Raw genomic sequence first — 18,971 nt, forward strand, 5'->3', positions numbered from 1 at the left:
GTTAGGTAATTTAGGGCTTCAGGGGTTATAAATCATGCGTTTTGCTAGATTGTGGGCCTTTTATTGGGCCTCTATTTTCAGGAAAACACTACAAATCTTCTTTTGTGATCTACTTTCCTTCTTCCTCCCCTAATCGGGTTAGGTTTATTGTATTTTTTTTATTTTTTTTTAAATTGCGCAATGCGCTTACATTAAAGAAGAAAGAAAAATCACCACCGAACCCGAATGTGAAGTCGAACCCATGACCTCACAAGGCATAGGTAAGCTCTCAACCACTAGGCTAAGAGCTTCACCACAGGTTTACTGTATTTTGTTAATTATATTTTCTTTAATCAATGTTTATATATTCTATTGGATTTCTTTTATCTGTTTAAATTGTATCTTCTCTCAATTATTCTGCTATTTATACCTTTCTCGGATTTAGCAAGAGCGGAAACGATTTATTTTATACGTGGATCAATATATCTACGTGGTTGCAATAAAAGAAAAGACTCGGATTCGAATATTCGAAAGGGCCTAAATGATGAAGATTCGATTGCAGTTGCTTTTCTATGGATTTGGATTTCCATGAAGTATATGTGTTTTTGTTTTTGTGTATGTTTTATACCTTTTATGGCTTTTTATGCTCTTTGTAGTCGTTTTCGTCCCATTGTGAATTTTGTAAGGTTTTTTACCTTTTTCATTTCTTGTTATAATTGTTCTTTTCGTATCTAATGAAGATATAAGTGCTGGTCCCGTATAACGTGACAAGTTAGTTCCAAAGGGGGATAGGAACTATTTAAAAATTTGTCCGTTGAGGCTGACTTCTTTTTCTATGAAAAGGTTTACACAGCGTCACTAAATAGATTCAAGACACAAGCTTAGTCAACTTGTGACTAAGTCTGCTTCTTTACTTGAGTCAGGAAATAGCATTTAGAGTCTATTCATGAACTCAGCTTCTTAGCAAACTTAACTCAGCGTGAGTTCTTTACTTAGTCAGTTTTATAGCAAGCAATGTATATTAAAGGAGTTTAAGGGTTAGAAAGATATTACTCAGCAGACTTATCCTGGTTCGGCCTCTCCGCCTACGTCCAGTCCCCGGAACTCGTTCCGAGCTTTTTGAATTCTCTACTGAGCTCTTTAAAGGTAGAGCACGAAACCTTTTACAAATAGAAGCTGAGTATAACAAGAGTACCTTTCTCTATACCTCTACTCACTCCTATATCTACGCTGAGTACTATAACCGAGTACTCAACCTCTCCTTTCTATTCTTCTAGAAATGATAAAGTGTTTGTTCTAAACAACGATTGCTAAGACACTTTAGATGATTGGAAATCACTCTAGACTTTTACACAATAATATGGAAATTGGTGTAAGGTATTTGCTTTGCTTTTCTCACAGAATCTTCGAGTATGAATTTGGTCAGCGTTTCGATAACTTGAAGTTCTGTGTAGATTGAAGCAAATGGATGGCCTTTATATAGTGATACTTGAGGCACCTGGTCATTTCGAATTTCAAAATAACCGTTGGAGGGAAACGGCTTCCTGTCGTTGTCACTCTGGGCGTGCTCAGCGTCGTTGGCCAATAGGATTCTTGCATCTTCTGTCTTCGTCAGTCTTCGACAGAATGTTTCGCCATTTAAGGAAAAGTCCACGAGACAGCTTTCTGCGCCTTCTGAACTTTTTCCAAAGTAGAAATACTTTGTCAAGAAGTTGAACATTGCATGTCGCTGTCCAGACTGCTTTATCGTCCGACTCAGCAGCTTTTCCTTGAAGCTTTTGCCACGAAGGCTTCTCGATCCTTCTCTTGCTGAGTCGTCGTTTTAGTTGATACGACTTCGTTTTGAACTCTTAAGCCGAATGGTATTGATGTGTTGACTTGGGCTTGACTTCCACTTTATAGGCCTTTGGGCTTTTTAATCTCAATGTCTTATACACAATTAAACTCAACATTGAACAAACACATTAGTGTAAATAAATCAAAGCATTTTAAATTTAATGTGTTAGAATATTTTTAGCATTACTTAAATAATTTTGTCAAATCAAAATCATGTGGAAAGATGTTTCAACAATAAGTATTTTCATAAAAAAAATGTGCAAAAATACCTCTAATGTTTTTAAGTCAGGAGCAATTTTATATCTAACGTCTAAAATGGTGTAATTTTACCCCTAAAGTTGGAAGTCATGAGCAATTTTACCCCTAACGTTGATAAATTGGGCCAATTTCAGACACTATTATAAAATACAGATATTTTTATTCCTTATTTTACACCAATTGCATAACTGTTCATTCGTCATTTTTTTATTTATATATTCGGTTATTTTTTAATTTTTTTTGTCTAATTTGTACAAAAAGACAGTGTATTTTTTTATTTTTTCACATCCCAACATATGTTTGTGATTTGTTATTGATAAAATGACGCACGTGTGAAGTGTAGATGACAAGATTCATGACCGAGAAGACAGTTTGATGAATTATTTTTCAAATTGACCAAATTTATCAACATTATGGGTAAAATTGCTCTTAGCTTCCAATGTTAGGGGTAAAATTGCATCATTTTAGATGTTAGGGATAAAATTATTCTGACTCAAAATGTTAGGGGTATTTTTACACCTTAACCCAATTTTTAAATAAGTTTAGAGCTAACGGTGAATATCTATTTAGTCATTTCGGATCCCGTGAACATCACTACTTAGCTTCCACGAAACAATGAAATCTATTAAATTAATTTAGGGTGTTGTTATACCTAGCCACCAATTCCCACCCCTAGCCCCGTGAAATGACGAAACTGCCCTTATTGTTTTAGTCTTTGTAAAAAAAAAAATTCTCTCTACGAAATGCGGACGTGTGGCTATCACATGCCCCACCACGTGGTGAGGCGTGATGTTCACATCCCACGTGTGATTTTTTTAAAAAATTTTACATTTTAATTATTATTCTAAACAATTATAATTATTCTAAACAATTGCAATTTCCATCAAAAAAAATATAATTATTCTAAAAAATTCTAAATATTATAATTATTAACATTATAATTTGAATTACAATTATTAACATTATAATTAAATAATGTGAGGCGTGATGTTCACATTTCCACGTGTGAATTTTTTTTTCAATTTTACATTTTAATTATTATTATTCTAAACAATTATCAATTCTAAAAAATTCTAAATATTATAATTACTAACATTATAATTTGAATTAAAATTATTAACATTATAATTAAATAATATACATTAAGATTCAAATATGTATTAAAATGTGTTAAAAACAATAAGTTCTAAAGAATTCTAAATATTAAAAAATTACAACAAATCAATTCGCCCGGTTCCATTCCTCCATGGATCGGTGTATGATAGATTTAAGAAAGATTGTTCACATGCCCACGTATTTTTTTTTCTAATTTTACATTTTAATTATTATTATTCTAAACAATTATAAATATTATAATTATTCTAAAAAATTCTAAATATTATAATTATTAACATTATAATTAAATAATTTACATTAAGTATCAAATATGTATTAAAATGTGTTAAAGACAATAAGTTCTAAAAAATTCTAAATATTAAAAAATTACAACAAGTCAGTTTGTCCGGCTCCATTCCTCAATGGATCGGTGTTTGAACAATAATAATTAAAATGTAAAATAATAATAATTAAAATGTAAAATTGAAAAAGAATTGGAAAAAGAAAATTCACACGTGGCATGTGAACAATCTTTCTTAAATTTATCACACCGATCCATGGAGGAATAGAACCGGAGAATTGACTTGTTGTAATTTTTTAATATTTAAAATTCTTTAAAACTTATTATTTTTAACACATTTTAATACATATTTGATACTTCATGTATATTATTTAATTATAATGTTACTAATTATAATATTTAGAATTTTTTAGAATAATTATAATATTTATAATTGTTTAAAATAATAACAATTAAAATTTAAAATTGGAAAAAAAATTAATTTTTCGGATCGGGGCATGTGAACAATATATCTGCACCACATGTGGGACGTATGAACATCACGCCCCACCACAGGTGGAGGCAAGAATACAATCTATTATTTTTTCGATAACAAAATCTAGAAGACCTTTAAAATTTTTAGTAGGCATTGTTACTTAGCTTCTAGGTTTTTTTTTTTTTTTTGTAAGCAACTGTTCTCTTTCCTCACGCTATGTAGTGATATTTGTTTTAGGAAAGACTATACTCTTTTTCCGGAGACTATATAGATATTTTCTCTGTTCCATAATATTTGTATTTTTAGAGATTTTTTTTTCATAATACGTGATATTTTGGTTCAATTTATGCATATTAATTGACTTTCACCAAATATATCTCTATTTAAGTTGTCTTTTATTTTGAGAATAGTTAAAAATTAATTAATAGATGCAATTAATGCAAAGGTAACAAAGTCTTTTTAGTTAAAAATAATTACAGTTCTTAATTCTTGTGTATTAACCTTAAAAGACAAATATTTGAACCCATCTGATTATTTAGGTAGTAAAATACTTTTTTTTTTTTTAAAAAAATTTTGCGCAATGCGCTTACATTAAAGAAGAAAAAAAAATCTCCACCAGACCCGGATGTGATTCGAACCCATGACCTCCCAAGGCATAGGTAAGCTCTCAACCACTAGGCTAAACTAAACAGAACAATCCTCAAAGTTTCCTGGTGCTAGAACTAAACTAGATACTGGAGGTACGCTCCAAGAGTGACGCATGGAAGGACATAAAATATTTCACTTTATCTTATTTTAATTTCTTAAGAATAAAAGTGTTTGGCTCCCTCGTGGGAAATTGCGGGCGTGCCAGAGAATTATAGTATTCTCGAACTATGGAATAAAATTGCGCCTAACTAACTTCTAATTATCAAACGATTGTATGGAATAAAGATGCCGTAAAATTCTAAAGATTCGATTATCAAAACGATACCGACCTTACAGAAATGATTGAATAACAAATAAAATACAAATGCACTGAGAAGCGTAAATGAAACTTGAAATCTGAAAATTGAAACTAAGGGATTGTCTAAGAATTCTAAATTGCTGAAGTCTAGAGGTAATTTGCTAGAGTTTTGGCTTGTGTGTGTTGAGTTGTTGAGTTGGTTGGTTCTCATCGTGATTCCTTCCTTTAATAGATGTCGGAGGTAACTTCCTGCTTGCTTCCACTTATCCACGTTCTCCACCATATTGAGTAACATCCACTTTGACTTCCACGATGGATTGATATGTATACTTTCTGCTTTTTAATTGGCTCACAAAAACACGTTAAAATATTAACTAGCTTTGGTTCCCCTATGTTTACTTTAAGTCCCCTCTGATGTCCACTATAGGAAGTTGGTTTCCCACGAGGTACACTATGATTTCCCATGAGGTACACTACATGGTTTCCCCTAAGGTACACTATGGTTTCCCATGAGGTACACTACATGGTTTCCCTTAAGATACACTATGGTTTCCCCTAAAGCACACCATGGTTTTCCCTGACTTCGCTATTGGAAATTCTAAGTGAATGATGTACCAAAAAAGTTTTCTGAAATGAAAAGTTTCCTAAACATGCCTTTTAAGAAAAGGTTTACTAAAATGTTCTTTTAAGAAAAGTTTCCTAAAAAGAAAAATTTATGCTAGGAAAAGTGTAAACCAGAGTATGAAACAAGAAAACTTTATTTTTGATACAAACAAAAAGTAATAAGTTTTATCGACTTTTATCAGTTTTGATCTTTTCATTGGATTTTGATATTATTTTTTGACCAATTCTTTTTCAAGTAAGAATTTAGTTTCTCTTCTTCTTCAAAAAAAAAAAAAGAATTTAGTTTCTCAAAAGAGCTCCATTCGGAATAAAATCATTTTCACACATTTGTTTTACTAAAAAAATCTCTAAGTCCCGAAGTGCCTTAGCCTATAGAATTGCATGAAATGTGAATCAATGTAGAAATTATAAGAAAAATCACTTGTCAAAGTTTAAATATTTTAATATTTAGCCAAGTAAGTGATTGTCCACGAACCTAAACTTCTAATGTTGGATAACATCATTTTTTTATGGGATATGGCGTCAACTATGCCTCGAGCTCGATTTAGCTACTTTCTTTCAACCCTAAATAGGTGGTATTAGGTGAGGGGATACACGCAGAACCGTTTAATTTTGGAACAACACCCCTTTGAGTTTTATAGTGAGGTGGAATACAACAACTATAAAAAGAAGAGATGGTGAATGCGTGATCGGTGAAGCCTTTACAAGGGTAACTTCTAAGACTTATTCAGCTCTCATTAAACCATTTCTTGCCCCTTCTGTGAAAGTCGTTTTGGTCGTCTAGTCGTTCTCTACATCTCTCTTTCAAGGAGGCAATAGAGATTCGACTTTCCTTGGGGCTTCTGTAGTTATTCAATGAAAGTTTTTTTTAATGAAGTTATACAACACAATTTTTATTATTTATTAAATACCAAACACGAAAACCATGATATTTCAAAAAATGGATTCTTGTTCGAAAAGTGCATAACTGTATGGATAAACTCATACTAACTTGTCAATTTGGACGATTTATGGTTATCAGATCTGATAACACTGGATAAATTTCCAATCGGATCACGTCCCTGTGAGGCGCCGTTGGGATCGGCCGGGGACACTCCGATGCCAAAGTCAGTAACAAATATGGAGAATAAACTGTATGGACAAAGCTTAGCGAAGAGTAAGAATGTATATACCTCGATAGCCTAGACGTAGGCTATTTATAGTTTGATGGATTTGTAACTTCTAGGTAACTAGAGAGTCTCCATTAATGCTCATTTAATGGCGATTACAAGTTACTCTTAACCTGGCGGGTTAAGACTATTAATGATTCATTTAATGATCGTTATGGCCGAGTTGACGGTTAGCCGTTACTTAGGTAAATGGAGAGATTCGCCATAGGGATCTGCCAACGGATCTCTTAGAGCTAACCCAGGGGGATCCTCCGGGCGGCTTCCTATGCCACGTGGCATACTTGAGGCGATTATCTCTTTTGGTCCTTGCGATAATATCCCGATGTTATCAGAAGCCCCCTCAAAAGGCTTTTAAAGTCCTTCAGGGCTTTTAGACTTCTGCGCGCCGTTCTATGCTTCTGTGAGCATTTTGTTCGATGTTCTTTTATGGCCGGCACGTATAGTGACATCATAATTGAGACAGATGATTTGATTTCGTCTGTTCGTTAGATTTTGTCCCTTAGGTGGTATCTTTACTGGTGGCGAATCTATGAATGTGGAGGAGGACCCTCAAGTAGTGAGGGCGAAGAAGAAAGGGGATAACCCTATTTTTCCGCTTTTACTTAAAGATTGGAGTAGGTGGCCAGCCATACTCCATTATATGAACCTTTGTGAAGGTTTTGAAGCTGTTCTATTCCTTCTTGGAGGAAGTAAAGCTGCCCAGGGGTTCAATTTGTTACCTATCTTTGAGGTGAAATGATCCGCCCGCAGGACTTATAAATCCTTCTCTGGGAAGGATATGAGAGTGTAGAGACCTTGCGTCCAAGGATCGTTTTAACTCTATCGGTGACCATGATCCGCCTAGTGGCGGATCTATTGTGAATGTAGAGAACTCGGGATGTTCTCTTTGTAACATACTGAAATTGCAACAGTAAAGGATATAAAGTTGATCATCCATGTTTATTAATGGAAAAGACACCTTATTACACCGAATAGGTCTTTTATAAAGGAGCTTCATTTGATAACCGTTTAACAAGAAAACCCACATGGGAAAAAAAAGCTTGCTAAAGGAAAAAAGAGTACTCAAGACCGTGAGCGTGCTTCATTTTCTGACGAAGTATTTGCGGAGGTTTTGGAGATTCCACGTGCGTGGTAGCGTATTGCCCTCCGTATCTTGTATTTTGAATGTGGCTGGTCCAACCTTCTCCACTATCTGGTATGGACCTACCCAATTGATCCCTAACTTGCCTTTGCCTTCTCGAGATTGGATTTTATCAGCTTTACGAAGCACCAGATCCCCCATCTTCAAATCCACAAGCTTGACATTTTTGTCATGATAAGAGGCAATCCGCTGCTTATACGCTGCCATGCGTACATAGGATTGGTTTCTACGGTCTTCAACCCGATCTAGGCGGTCCCTTAACCGTTTATCATTGTCCTCTTCGCAATAAAAGGCCACTCGATCACTGGGGACTTGTATTTCAACTGGGATTACGGCCTCCACTCCATGAGAAAGGGCGAATGGCGTTTCTCCTGTAGCAGTTCTAGGAGTTGTACGATAGGCCCACAAAACACTCGTAAGCTGATCTGCCCATTTTTTGTCGTGTTCTCCTAGTCTCTTTTTTATCCCTTTTACAATCGTTCGGTTGGTTACTTCGGTCATTCCATTGGACTGAGGATAATAAACGGAAGCGAATCTGTTCAGGATGCCCAATCCCTCACAAAAAGCCTTGAATTTGCCATAGTTAAATTGTGTCCCGTTGTCGGTGATAATAGTATGTGGAATGCCATATCTTCCCACGATGTTGTCCCTAACAAACTCCACTATCCGCTCCGCTGTAATGGAGGAAACAGCCTCGGCTTCCACCCATTTGGTGAAATGGTCCACCGCCACTATTACATACCTCTTTTGCCGGCGAGTTGGAGGAAATGGGCCAACAATGTCTATTCCCCAGAGGGCGAACGGACGGCCTTCAATGATTGGTTTTTGGATGTGCTTGGTGGTGTGTGACTCATTTGCATGAATCTGGCAACTGTGACAAGATTCTACCAAACTCTGGGCGTCTAACTCGGCCGTGGGCCAGTAGAAACCTGCTAACCTGGATTTTTTCAAAATCGTGGCGGATGCCTCGTGTGATCCACAAGATCCCTCGTGTAGCTCCTTAAGGATTTGCTGTCCCTCCTCAGGTAGAATGCACTTCAGCCAAGGATGGCTAAAGGATTTTCTATAAAGACCATCGTTGATCAAGGAGAAATAAGCTGCCCTTCTGATTATCCTTCGCGACTCTTCTTTATCTTCAGGTAATGTTCCATTTAGCAAGTATTGGAGGATAACCGTCCTCCAATCATCTTCCACAGTTGTGAGTAGGGTTACTTCTGCAGATACAAATGCCGGGGCCATTTTTACCTCGAAGGGACAGTCCGGATCCGCCCAGTTTGTCTCACAAGAAGCCATTTTGGCCAATTGATCCGCCTCTGTGTTGGATTCTCTTGGTATGTGAACCAATTCCCATCTGGCTTCTTTAGCTTCAAGGTTATCTAGCAATTTTTTGACTTCTGCTACATATTTGGCCAGGATCTCGTCTTTTACCTCGTAATTCTTGATGACTTGGTTGACCATTAGTTTTGAATCGCTGTAGATCACGATCCGCTCCGGGGTGATCTCTTGAAGTATACGTAGACCCAATATCAGGGCCTCGTACTCAGCAGCATTATTAGTGGCATGGAAATTTAATTTTGCTGCGTACCGCAATTTTATGTAATGGGGACCCTTGATCACAACTCCCACCCCTGCTCCCTCCGCCGACGAAGCCCCGTCGGTATACATCGACCATTCTTCTAATGGAGGTTTGGGATGAGATATCCCCTCATCAGTGAATTCATTCACGAAGTCCGCCAGGACTTGACTTTTCAATGATGACCTGCTTTCATATCTTACATCAAATTCGCCTAGGCGGATCGCCCATTCCATCAACCTTCCCGAAGTGTCCGGCTTCTGCAATACTTTTCTCATTGGTATATTGGTACGAACTATTACTGTATGCGCCTGAAAATATGGCCTAAGGCGTATTGCCGTGGTTACAACAGCCAGTGCCATTTTATCTAGTCTTGAATATCTGGTTTCAGCATCTTTCAAAACCTTGCTCACGTAATAAATTGGGAACTGTTGGCCATCCTCCTCCCGTATCATGACCGTGCATACGGCTTTATCCGTGACCGATACATACATGTATAAATCTTCTCCCTTCAAAGGTCGACTCATTATAGGTGGTTCTGTGAGGAACCGCTTGATTCCTTCAAAGGCATTCTAACAATCTTCATTCCACTCGAATGCTTTTTGCTGTTTGATAACTTCGAAAAAAGGCTGACATCTACGGGCTGAGCAAGAAATAAACCTGCCCAAGGCTATGATACGCCCATTAAGGCGTTGTACCTCCTTGATGTTCCGGGGCGCTTGCATCTCAAGAACTGCTTTGACTTTGTCAGGGTTTGGGCTAACTCCTTTTTCACTGATCATGAATCCTAAAAATTTTCCATATGTAGCTCCAAAAGTGCATTTCTCGGGATTTAACTTGATGTTGTGGTGTCGCAGTACGCCCAGTACTTCCTTTATATCTTCTGCATGCCTTTCTACCGTCGTGCTTTTAATGATCATGTCATCTACGTAGACGGAATAATTACCACTTTTATTGTCCGCGAATATCTTGTTCATCATCCTCTGATAGGTAGCTCCCGCATTCTTGAGCCCGAAGGGCATAACTTTGAAACAATAAGTGGCCTGATGTGTTACGAACGAGGTCTTGATTCTATCCAAGGGCTCCATAGGGATTTGATGATAACTAGACTTTACATCAGTAAAGGAATACATTGCGTGACCGGCAGTTCCATCTACAAGCATGTCTATGCACGATAGAGGATAATTATCTTTGGGGCAGGCTTTATTAAGATCTGTGAAATCGATGCACATACGATAAGATCCGCCAGCTTTCTTGACTAGTACGACGTTCGCCAACCACTGGGTATAAAGCACCTCCTCGATGGCATCCGCCTTTTGGAGCTTGGCGATTTCATCCTCAATCACTTTTTGCCTTTTCGGACCATGGTTTCTCCTCTTCTGAGCCACAGGAACCGCGTTTTTGTCAATGTTGAGTTTATGGGTGATCACGTCTGGGCTAATCCCGGGGAGTACTTCATCCTTCCACGCGAAAACATCTTCAGTTTCGCCAAGTACTTTGGTGATTGCGTCTCTGATCTCACCTTGTAGACTTTTAGCTATCCGCACCTGCTTCCCATCCGCCACAGGGTACATTTCGGTTTCCCCCAAAGCCATTGTGACGCGTTCCTCCTCATCCTCCTCCTTAGATTGAGGGCGGATCATTAAGGATGCAGAATATGTCTCTTGGGCCACTTTTTGACAACCTTTGACCATCATGCATCCCTTGGCCGTGGGAATGTAGAGTGTTAAATGGCGAATGGAGATAAGAGCTGCAACTTCGGAGATAAAAGGTCGTCCAAGGATAATATTGTAAGCTAATTGTCCATCTAAGATCGAAAACTCCAAATCTTCTCTCCAAACTTGATCATCCCCAGTAATCTCGCAGTCCAAAGTAACCTGACCTTTCGTCTGAATGGTATGACCAGTTACTCCTAAAATATCGACCACAGTTGGTTCTACCCGGACATGATCAATTTTGAGTTTGGCGAATGCTCCTCGTGTAATGATGTTACATGAACTTCCCGTATCAATCATTACTCGCCTTATTTCCCAACCTTCAACCCTCATGGTGACAACCAGTGCGTCCGCATGGGGTGCAATCTTCTGACCTGTATCTGAAAAAGGGCGATTTAATGACATTCTCTCAAGGGTGGTCATCCTTGCCTTCTTTGCCGTTGGCTGATAACCAGGTCCGCCAGCTATGACGTTAATTATGTTTTTTCTCTTCCTTTTCGTCGAGTCCTCCTTGAGTCTATCATCTTCTCTTCCTTCTATTTGGATAAATCGATCCAATTTACCTTGTCCACCAAGTCGTTTGGTTTTTCGAGTCAACCCCCAGCGAGCATCCGCGTAGCCATTTTCCTTGTGACATTTATAACAATTCTCAGGAGTGGTCGTATCTGTGCGACCAGCACTTGGCGGTGTAATTATCAGTGATTTAATCCCAGAGGAGGAATTTCGTCTTTCCTCCGTCATGATGTTTCAGTGTGAACAAAAAATCCTTTATTTAACCAAGGATTCCACCTTCACCGCACCAATTGATAACACTGGATAAATTTCCAATCGGATCACGTCCCTGTGAGGCGCCGTTGGGATCGGTCGGGGACACTCCGATGCCAAAGTCAGTAACAAATATGGAGAATAAACTGTATGGACAAAGCTTAGCGAAGAGTAAGAATGTATATACCTCGATAGCCTAGACGTAGGCTATTTATAGTTTGATGGATTTGTAACTTCTAGGTAACTAGAGAGTCTCCATTAATGCTCATTTAATGGCGATTACAAGTTACTCTTAACCTGGCGGGTTAAGACTATTAATGATTCATTTAATGATCGTTATGGCCGAGTTGACGGTTAGCCGTTACTTAGGTAAATGGAGAGATTCGCCATAGGGATCCGCCAACGGATCTCTTAGAGCTAACCCAGGGGATCCTCCGGGCGGCTTCTTATGCCACGTGGCATACTTGAGGCGATTATCTCTTTTGGTCCTTGCGATAATATCCCGATGTTATCAAGATCCGATATAGTTTTTTTTTTCCACTTTAAGACCAAACAAATGTCCATTTGTTTTCTATCAAAAGAAGAGCTAGTTCTAATTTTCTCATAATATTTTAACGAATTAGTCCACTATATAAATTAGACTTTAAAAGTTCAAAACTTGAGAATGGAACAACCATTTTTGCTCGAAAGGAGATGGGACTCGATTGAAGAGACATGTAACTTATAGATATTAAGGTAAATTTCAATTTAATTTATGAAAAGGCGATAAACTATTTTTAAACGTTTTTTAAATAAATTCTCAACGCTTTCAGTTTAATATTTATAAAAAAAATATGTCCTTGTTTTTTAAATTAATTTAAAAAAATCTAGTCTAATACATAGTTCCGGTCCACAGTAAAAAATTTCTAAGTTATCTATTGTTATGTCTCAAACGACAGATTGTTAGCCTTTTCTTGTTTATTAAGAAAGTCTTTTTGCTTCAGCACAACACAAAATCATGCTGTCTGAGGAGCATTTTGATTCTAAAGAGTGTCAAAAAAATCTTGATTGACATTTCATGACTTCTCTCCCGGATGAACCCGGCTGTCCTTGCGGACTTGTTTGCCAGCTTCAATGCCATACATAAACTTTATATTAGCTATGTTACAGATGATGAATTTTTCATCTTCTTTTGTAACTTTTGGAACATATTCTAGACTTTGAATCTTTCAACATTTAACTATGTCAAGATGACATCAAAATCGCTAAGATTCCACTCTGCCACTTCATCTTGGTCGCTAACGAAAATTTCAGTACCCGAATCCATTGATGTCCAAATTCTCCTAGCAGGTTTGGTACCCGGATCCTGAAAACCAATGACAAATATCAGCCATCATACTTTCATTGCACAAGTTAGTAACATATATATATTGGAATATCAATGACCTGATAGAAGTAGAGTCTGCTAGCTAGGCCGCCGACGTCAAGCTCCCAAGTTCGGGCATCTCCCACCCATCCGTCCCCTTGTTTAGTCGGATAGCCGTATTCACCCCATATGGGATGAGGCAGCAACTGAAGTAGCTCTTGTGCCTGAGGATTGCTATAAGGATCACAAGTGCTCACAGGTTGCTCCAAAAATTGAGCATTCCCTGGAGCACAATAATAGTGATACGCCCCGTAAGGGAAGTGGTTTGTATCATTCCTGTAAATTTTCGTGTTGTTTGGAGTAATGTGATAAGGCGGGCAGTTCTGTGGAGTTTTCGGAGCACACCAAGCAGCAGTTGCAGGATTGATGATCATCTCAGAATATCTTGTCACATCAGTTAGCACATTTCCATCACATGGATCACCATTGTTCTTCCAGCAGCTACCGATATCGATCAAATAGAACTGACTCTTCGGTCCTCCGCCTTTTATGACATCCAATGTCAGTTTCACCTTGAAATTCGGCGACTCCAGAGGCTGGAACATCACAAAACCAATAAAAATGAATCACCACAGTAGCAAAATTCAACTCTTTTTTACTCCTTTGAGTAATTGGCAACCGAACGGGTCCTTATGAGATTCATTGCAGGAAGTGAATAAGAAAACAAAAACATGTTAACTAGTTGGAAATATCTATATGAAGCAAGTCCAGCTTTATCTTGTCTGTTTCATGGTGAATTCTATGACTACTAGTTCAACAAACTCAAATAACAATTATGTTGACAATTAGTGAAAATGAAACATGATAGGGACATCAAGAAGAGGACAAAGGCAGATGAATTGTTTGGTTAATGCCTTACCCCAACTTCCAAGTTATGTCAAGTCAATTTCAATATCATTTTAGGAACCTAACAAGCAACTAACAACCATGTTTTAAGACTGTAGCTGCCTTATTTCACACTGTCACAGAATTCTGATCTATTCTTCATAAGAAAAAAACCAAACAAGTTTTATCCTTCAAATAAAACAAGTGCATTTTACTCATAAAGACAAGGCTTTAAAATGCCACGTTAGCCCCTTAAGTCCATATGACAAAACAAGGAGAGAGATGGACAAGTTAAAACGTGTATAACTTCAAACATATTCATGGTGCTAATAGATCATTGTAACCACTTCAGGAGGCCAATAGATCGCTTTAAGCAAGTTTAGGGGATAATATGTCATTGTAAGCAAGTAAAGAGGCAATCGAATAATCCGGACAAGTACAGGGCCCCTAATGTATTAAGCCTAAAGACAACACATGACAAACTTTTTCCTTGCTCTTAATTACAAGTACAACAGTACCTATATTGAATAGAGAATCCTTTGATGGAATAGTTATGTGAATATAACTGAAATGAGCATGGCAATAATTGAGAAAGAAAGAAAGATAAGATTTTAAATTGGTTCAACCTAACAAAAATAGCCAGAAAATATTGCACTAAGACAGCCTAGCTTATGACTCATAAATCTTAATAGAGGCCTTCTTTTTCAACAAAATCAGTTTCAATATCTATCTAAACCAAATCAGTTTGAATTACTTGGTGCATTAGTTCAACAAAGTCTATCTTAGCTTGAAATTCAAAGAAAAACTATACATCATATATTTAACAATTTCTTACTAAGTCAATAACATAACAATAACTGATAAACAGTTGTAAAAATGCTTTTCCCCAACTTCCAAATGAAGTCACTTTAAAAGCTATATGAAGGTAATTAACACATAGCTGTCCAATTAGTGACTTTTATTATCAAAATCAGCAAGGAAACAAGCCTCTATCTGCTGACATCAAAAAAGTTCTTAAATGTAAATAGCAGAAAGATGAGTTTAATTTGTTTCTACTTACAGTTTTGAGCATGCCTCTTGTATCATAGTGATACCCGCCAGAAAAACCCTTAACTGCATCAGCTCTAAGATACAGCATTAACCATGGATATTTCTTTGAAGTCTTGAGCTTATGGCTAAATACCCAACTTCCAGCCCCAATTTTTTTCTCCCAAACCACCTCATAATATGAGATTCCATTAAGTCCATTCCCAATTTCAGCATTCAAATCATAAGTTCCATTGAAACTTCCTCTCATAGTAGTACCATCTATAAGTTCAGTGGGTTGATGATACAAAATGGGTTGATTCATACATCCATCCCCAAAACAAGGGAATCTTCCTGGGTTAAAAGGAGGTACCTTTTTCCCATTCATAGGACATAAACCAGATTTTGTATCATAGTTTCCATTTTTAAGCATAACCATCCAAAATTGCCATGGATTTGGGGTATCTTCAACTTCACATAATGAACCCAGATACTTCTCCTTCTCTGCTGCATAAAGGTCTACATTATTTTCAGCTTCAGGAGCCAAACCTGGAAATGATTTGCCTACCCCAAGTTTGTTATCAGCCTCTGTAACTTTATGTTTCAGTGTAGAACCTGCTCCATTTCCACAAAAGATCACCACATATTTAATTAGTGAAATGTTCAAGAGAGAAAAGAGCAAAACTTTGAATTCAATTTGTTCATATGAGCTAAAGAGAACTAGCATTTCAATCAAAGATTTAGAAATAGCAGAAAAGAACCCACTTTTGAAATTTGGTGTATGTTTTCGTCTATGGTGGTTGTGCTTACTTGAGAGATCAAAACAATCAGCAGCTCTTGGGCTGCCCATAGAAGGTGCTTCTTGGCCAACTTCATTGCAGAAATTCCAAGCTTCAAAGGCAACTCTGAGTCCATCTCTTCTCATTCCTGGGTCTCCTACGGCTGAAGTAGAGGTATCTTGTTTCCCTATTACAAAAGGAGAAGTTAATAGAATCACATTCAGCAAGAAAAGAGTCACGCGGAAATGGGTTTCCATTGCCATTTCCATGGCTTCTCTGCTCTGCTTTAAGAACAGAGAAAGCTAAGAAAGTGCTTTTTATATAGACGGGAAAAGGAGGGATTATGGACCCATGCGCTTCACCGTTTGAGCTAGCTGGTGCTCTTGTCTCTTACCATAACTTGATTGATTTCTTTTCATGTTATATGACATATTATATTAGCAACTCTAAATTGACTTTTTAACCATAAATTTTAACTTTTCGACGAGATTCCTAAGTTTTTTTTCTTCTTTTTGATGAAATTTCCTAAGTTATTATATCTATATATACATCTATTTAAAGCTTTCTTCTTCCCCTTTTCTCTTCTCCTCCACCTTTCCGCTACCGTCACCGTCTCACTTCCTTCTTTTGTTCAAGTTCCTTTAGAGGAGGACTTCCTTCTCCCTCCTCTCATTTATATTTTAATCTTTGTTTTTTTAGCTTTGGTTTTGTGTTTTCTTCCTAATTTGAAGTCCATATTCTTTCTCGAATCTCTTTTCCGTCAGATCTACACCTGTTAGCTATATTTTTATCGTTTACTCTTTTTTCGATCTTAGCAAGAGCGGAAAAGATTCATCTTGTCCGCAGCAAAAAAAGAAAGGACTCAGATCCGAATGTCCGAAAGAGGCTAGATGATGAAGAATGGATTACAGCTGTTTTTCGCTGGGATTCGACTTCCGAGAAGTATATGATTTCTATTTTGTTGTATTTGTACCCTTTATGGTTTTTTTATTGATCTTTGTAGTCTTTTTACTGCTCTTTGTAGCCTTTTTCTTGCTCTTTGTAGTCTATTTTCTTCCCTTTGTGGTTCTTATACTGGCTATAGCCTGTAAGGATGGGAAGTTTTATCGTGCTGTATTTGTAATTTGTGATTTTATGGAATGAAATATGGCATTTTTATAAAAAAAAAATATATATATATATATACATCTATTTACCATCTATAATACATGAATGACAGTATTTAGCGGAGTGTACACATCAATTAAAATACAACAAGAGAATTGAATGTTTTGGAGCATCTTTAAGAGCCTCGTAGTTTGGTTCTTAAATTAAAATTTGAGGAGCGAAAATTAAAAATCAGTTTCAACAGTTTTTTAGTAGCTCTTCAAATTACTAACGGGGTGTTTGATATTCTATTGAGATAGGGATAAGGATAAATGGTTGTAATAAGGATAAAAAATGATAGTTGAGAATTATTATTCAATGTTTGGTATGTGGATAGGGATGAGGATAAAATAATACATTTTACTATTTTAACCTTATTTAAACTACATAACATTAATTTGAGGGATAAGATGGTCTTTTCCATCCTTTTAAAATTGCAGGAGCTTATCCCACATCCTTATACCACCCCCCTCCTGGGTATAGAATTTGAGGGATAAGAAGCTTATCCCTCATCCGTCTCACTTTTCTATCTCCCAAACAAATACGGGATAACTTATCTCGTATTTTTTTATCCCTATCCCACCTCCTATATCCCTTCTAACAAACACCTCGTAAGAGTATCTCCATCCTCTCTATTAATAGAGAACATCTCTCCAACTCCTAGTACCTCCTAACTTCATTTTTTATTAATAATTTTTATTAAAGAGTCTCCCTCCTTTCATTATTGGTAAATATAACAATCATTAATAATTTTAATTATAAAATAATAAATAAGAAGTGAATATAAGAAGTATTGCTGGAGATGATATATGTTAGTCACTCTTAAATCACTAAGAGTCAATTATTTATATTATTTTTAGAGAATGCACTAAAAGTCTATTGGAGATGCTCTTCGTTCACATGACCAAACCAACGCTATCTATACATACTGCCTATAATAGTTGAACTAAAGGTTTTAGAGGAGTTGACACATCACTAAAAGTACTGAAATGTCAAAAGCTAAAAAACCACAAAATATTTAGAGCTAACACATCACCAAAAAACGTTGGCGTGTAAACAGCTCTTTACAAACAAAATGAAAACTACTCTACAAGACGGTAATTGTCGTTAAATTTATCGCCATTCAAAGGATGGTGCTTGGGGGAAGGAAATTCACCCTCATCGGGAAACTCATCACCAAAATCATCTTCCACTGGAGGGAATAGATTCACCTAAAATTCATAGTGGAATCCGGATACTTGTTCGCAGAGTCCCAAGGAAAAGAGTCTCATAGTGGTTCAGACAATGGTAACCTATCACACTCTCAGCTTCCACGACGGCAGCAATTCGAAAGGGCCGGCTCATTCATGAATTTCTTCCTAGACTCTTCAACAACCAACAACCTCTGCCCAAGTTGAGATACAAAGCACTAGAGGTATTGTGAAAGTAGGAGCTTCTGATCTAGAGCTCGCTGGTCATCCGCAAGTAAATGACTCTCTCTTTGTGCAAGCCCCTTCCAACTTTTATGCATGATTCTGCACAGTGGAATGAGTCTTCTCCCGCCAAACATGGTTAGCACTCTCTTCCTTCAACTTTCCTTCTAACCAAGAAATTTCAACATGACCCCTGATGGCCTCCTCTTTTAATTATCGGACCTCATCGTCCTTCTAGCTCACGATGTTGGACAGAGAAGCCACAGACTTCTTAGCACCCAGCACCCTGCTGTCCAAGTCAGCCATATGGCCAACACAACCCAAAGCCTCCTTCTCCTATGCATGAGCAGCTTCCTTATCTATTTAAGCCTGACCAGTTGAACCAGTAACATCCTCTGCTCAAGCCTCAACTTCAACTACTCAAGTCTTAGCTTCAGCTACTCGAGTATCGGACTTCTTTAATTCTTCAGTAACATTAGCACTCTCTCAGGCCTGGCTCAA

General features: G+C 37.2%; 1 protein-coding gene across 2 annotated transcripts; it reads right to left on the reverse strand.

Moving 5' to 3' along the window:
* Window positions 1–13,027: 13,027 nt before the first annotated feature.
* LOC136217202 (uncharacterized) lies at window positions 13,028–16,321 on the reverse strand. Of its 2 annotated transcripts, none has more exons than XM_066003795.1 (4): window positions 15,899–16,321; window positions 15,168–15,748; window positions 13,303–13,818; window positions 13,028–13,222 (listed from the first exon to the last, which is right to left on the reverse strand). In XM_066003795.1, exons 1-4 carry the CDS (start codon window positions 16,179–16,181, stop codon window positions 13,097–13,099), a joined length of 1,506 nt encoding a protein of 501 aa, XP_065859867.1. In that variant the 5' UTR covers window positions 16,182–16,321; the 3' UTR covers window positions 13,028–13,096. The 2 variants fall into 2 exon arrangements, with proteins under 2 accessions (XP_065859867.1, XP_065859868.1); XM_066003796.1 differs by having other exon boundaries at window positions 15,944–16,320.
* Window positions 16,322–18,971: the final 2,650 nt, after the last annotated feature.

Source organism: Euphorbia lathyris, chromosome 2 (assembly GCF_963576675.1).
Source record: "Euphorbia lathyris chromosome 2, ddEupLath1.1, whole genome shotgun sequence".
Lineage (NCBI taxonomy): Eukaryota > Viridiplantae > Streptophyta > Magnoliopsida > Malpighiales > Euphorbiaceae > Euphorbia > Euphorbia lathyris.

Excerpts from the sequence above, each read along its gene's own strand:
- LOC136217202 (XM_066003795.1), bottom strand. The coding sequence starts at position 16,181 with ATGGAAATGGCAATGGAAACCCATTTCCGCGTGACTCTTTTCTTGCTG. Across the intron at positions 15,749-15,898 it reads ACATACACCAAATTTCAAAA|GTTCTACACTGAAACATAAA; the intron begins GTGGGTTCTTTT and ends GAAATGGAGCAG. Across the intron at positions 13,819-15,167 it reads CAAGAGGCATGCTCAAAACT|CCTCTGGAGTCGCCGAATTT; the intron begins GTAAGTAGAAAC and ends GTGATGTTCCAG.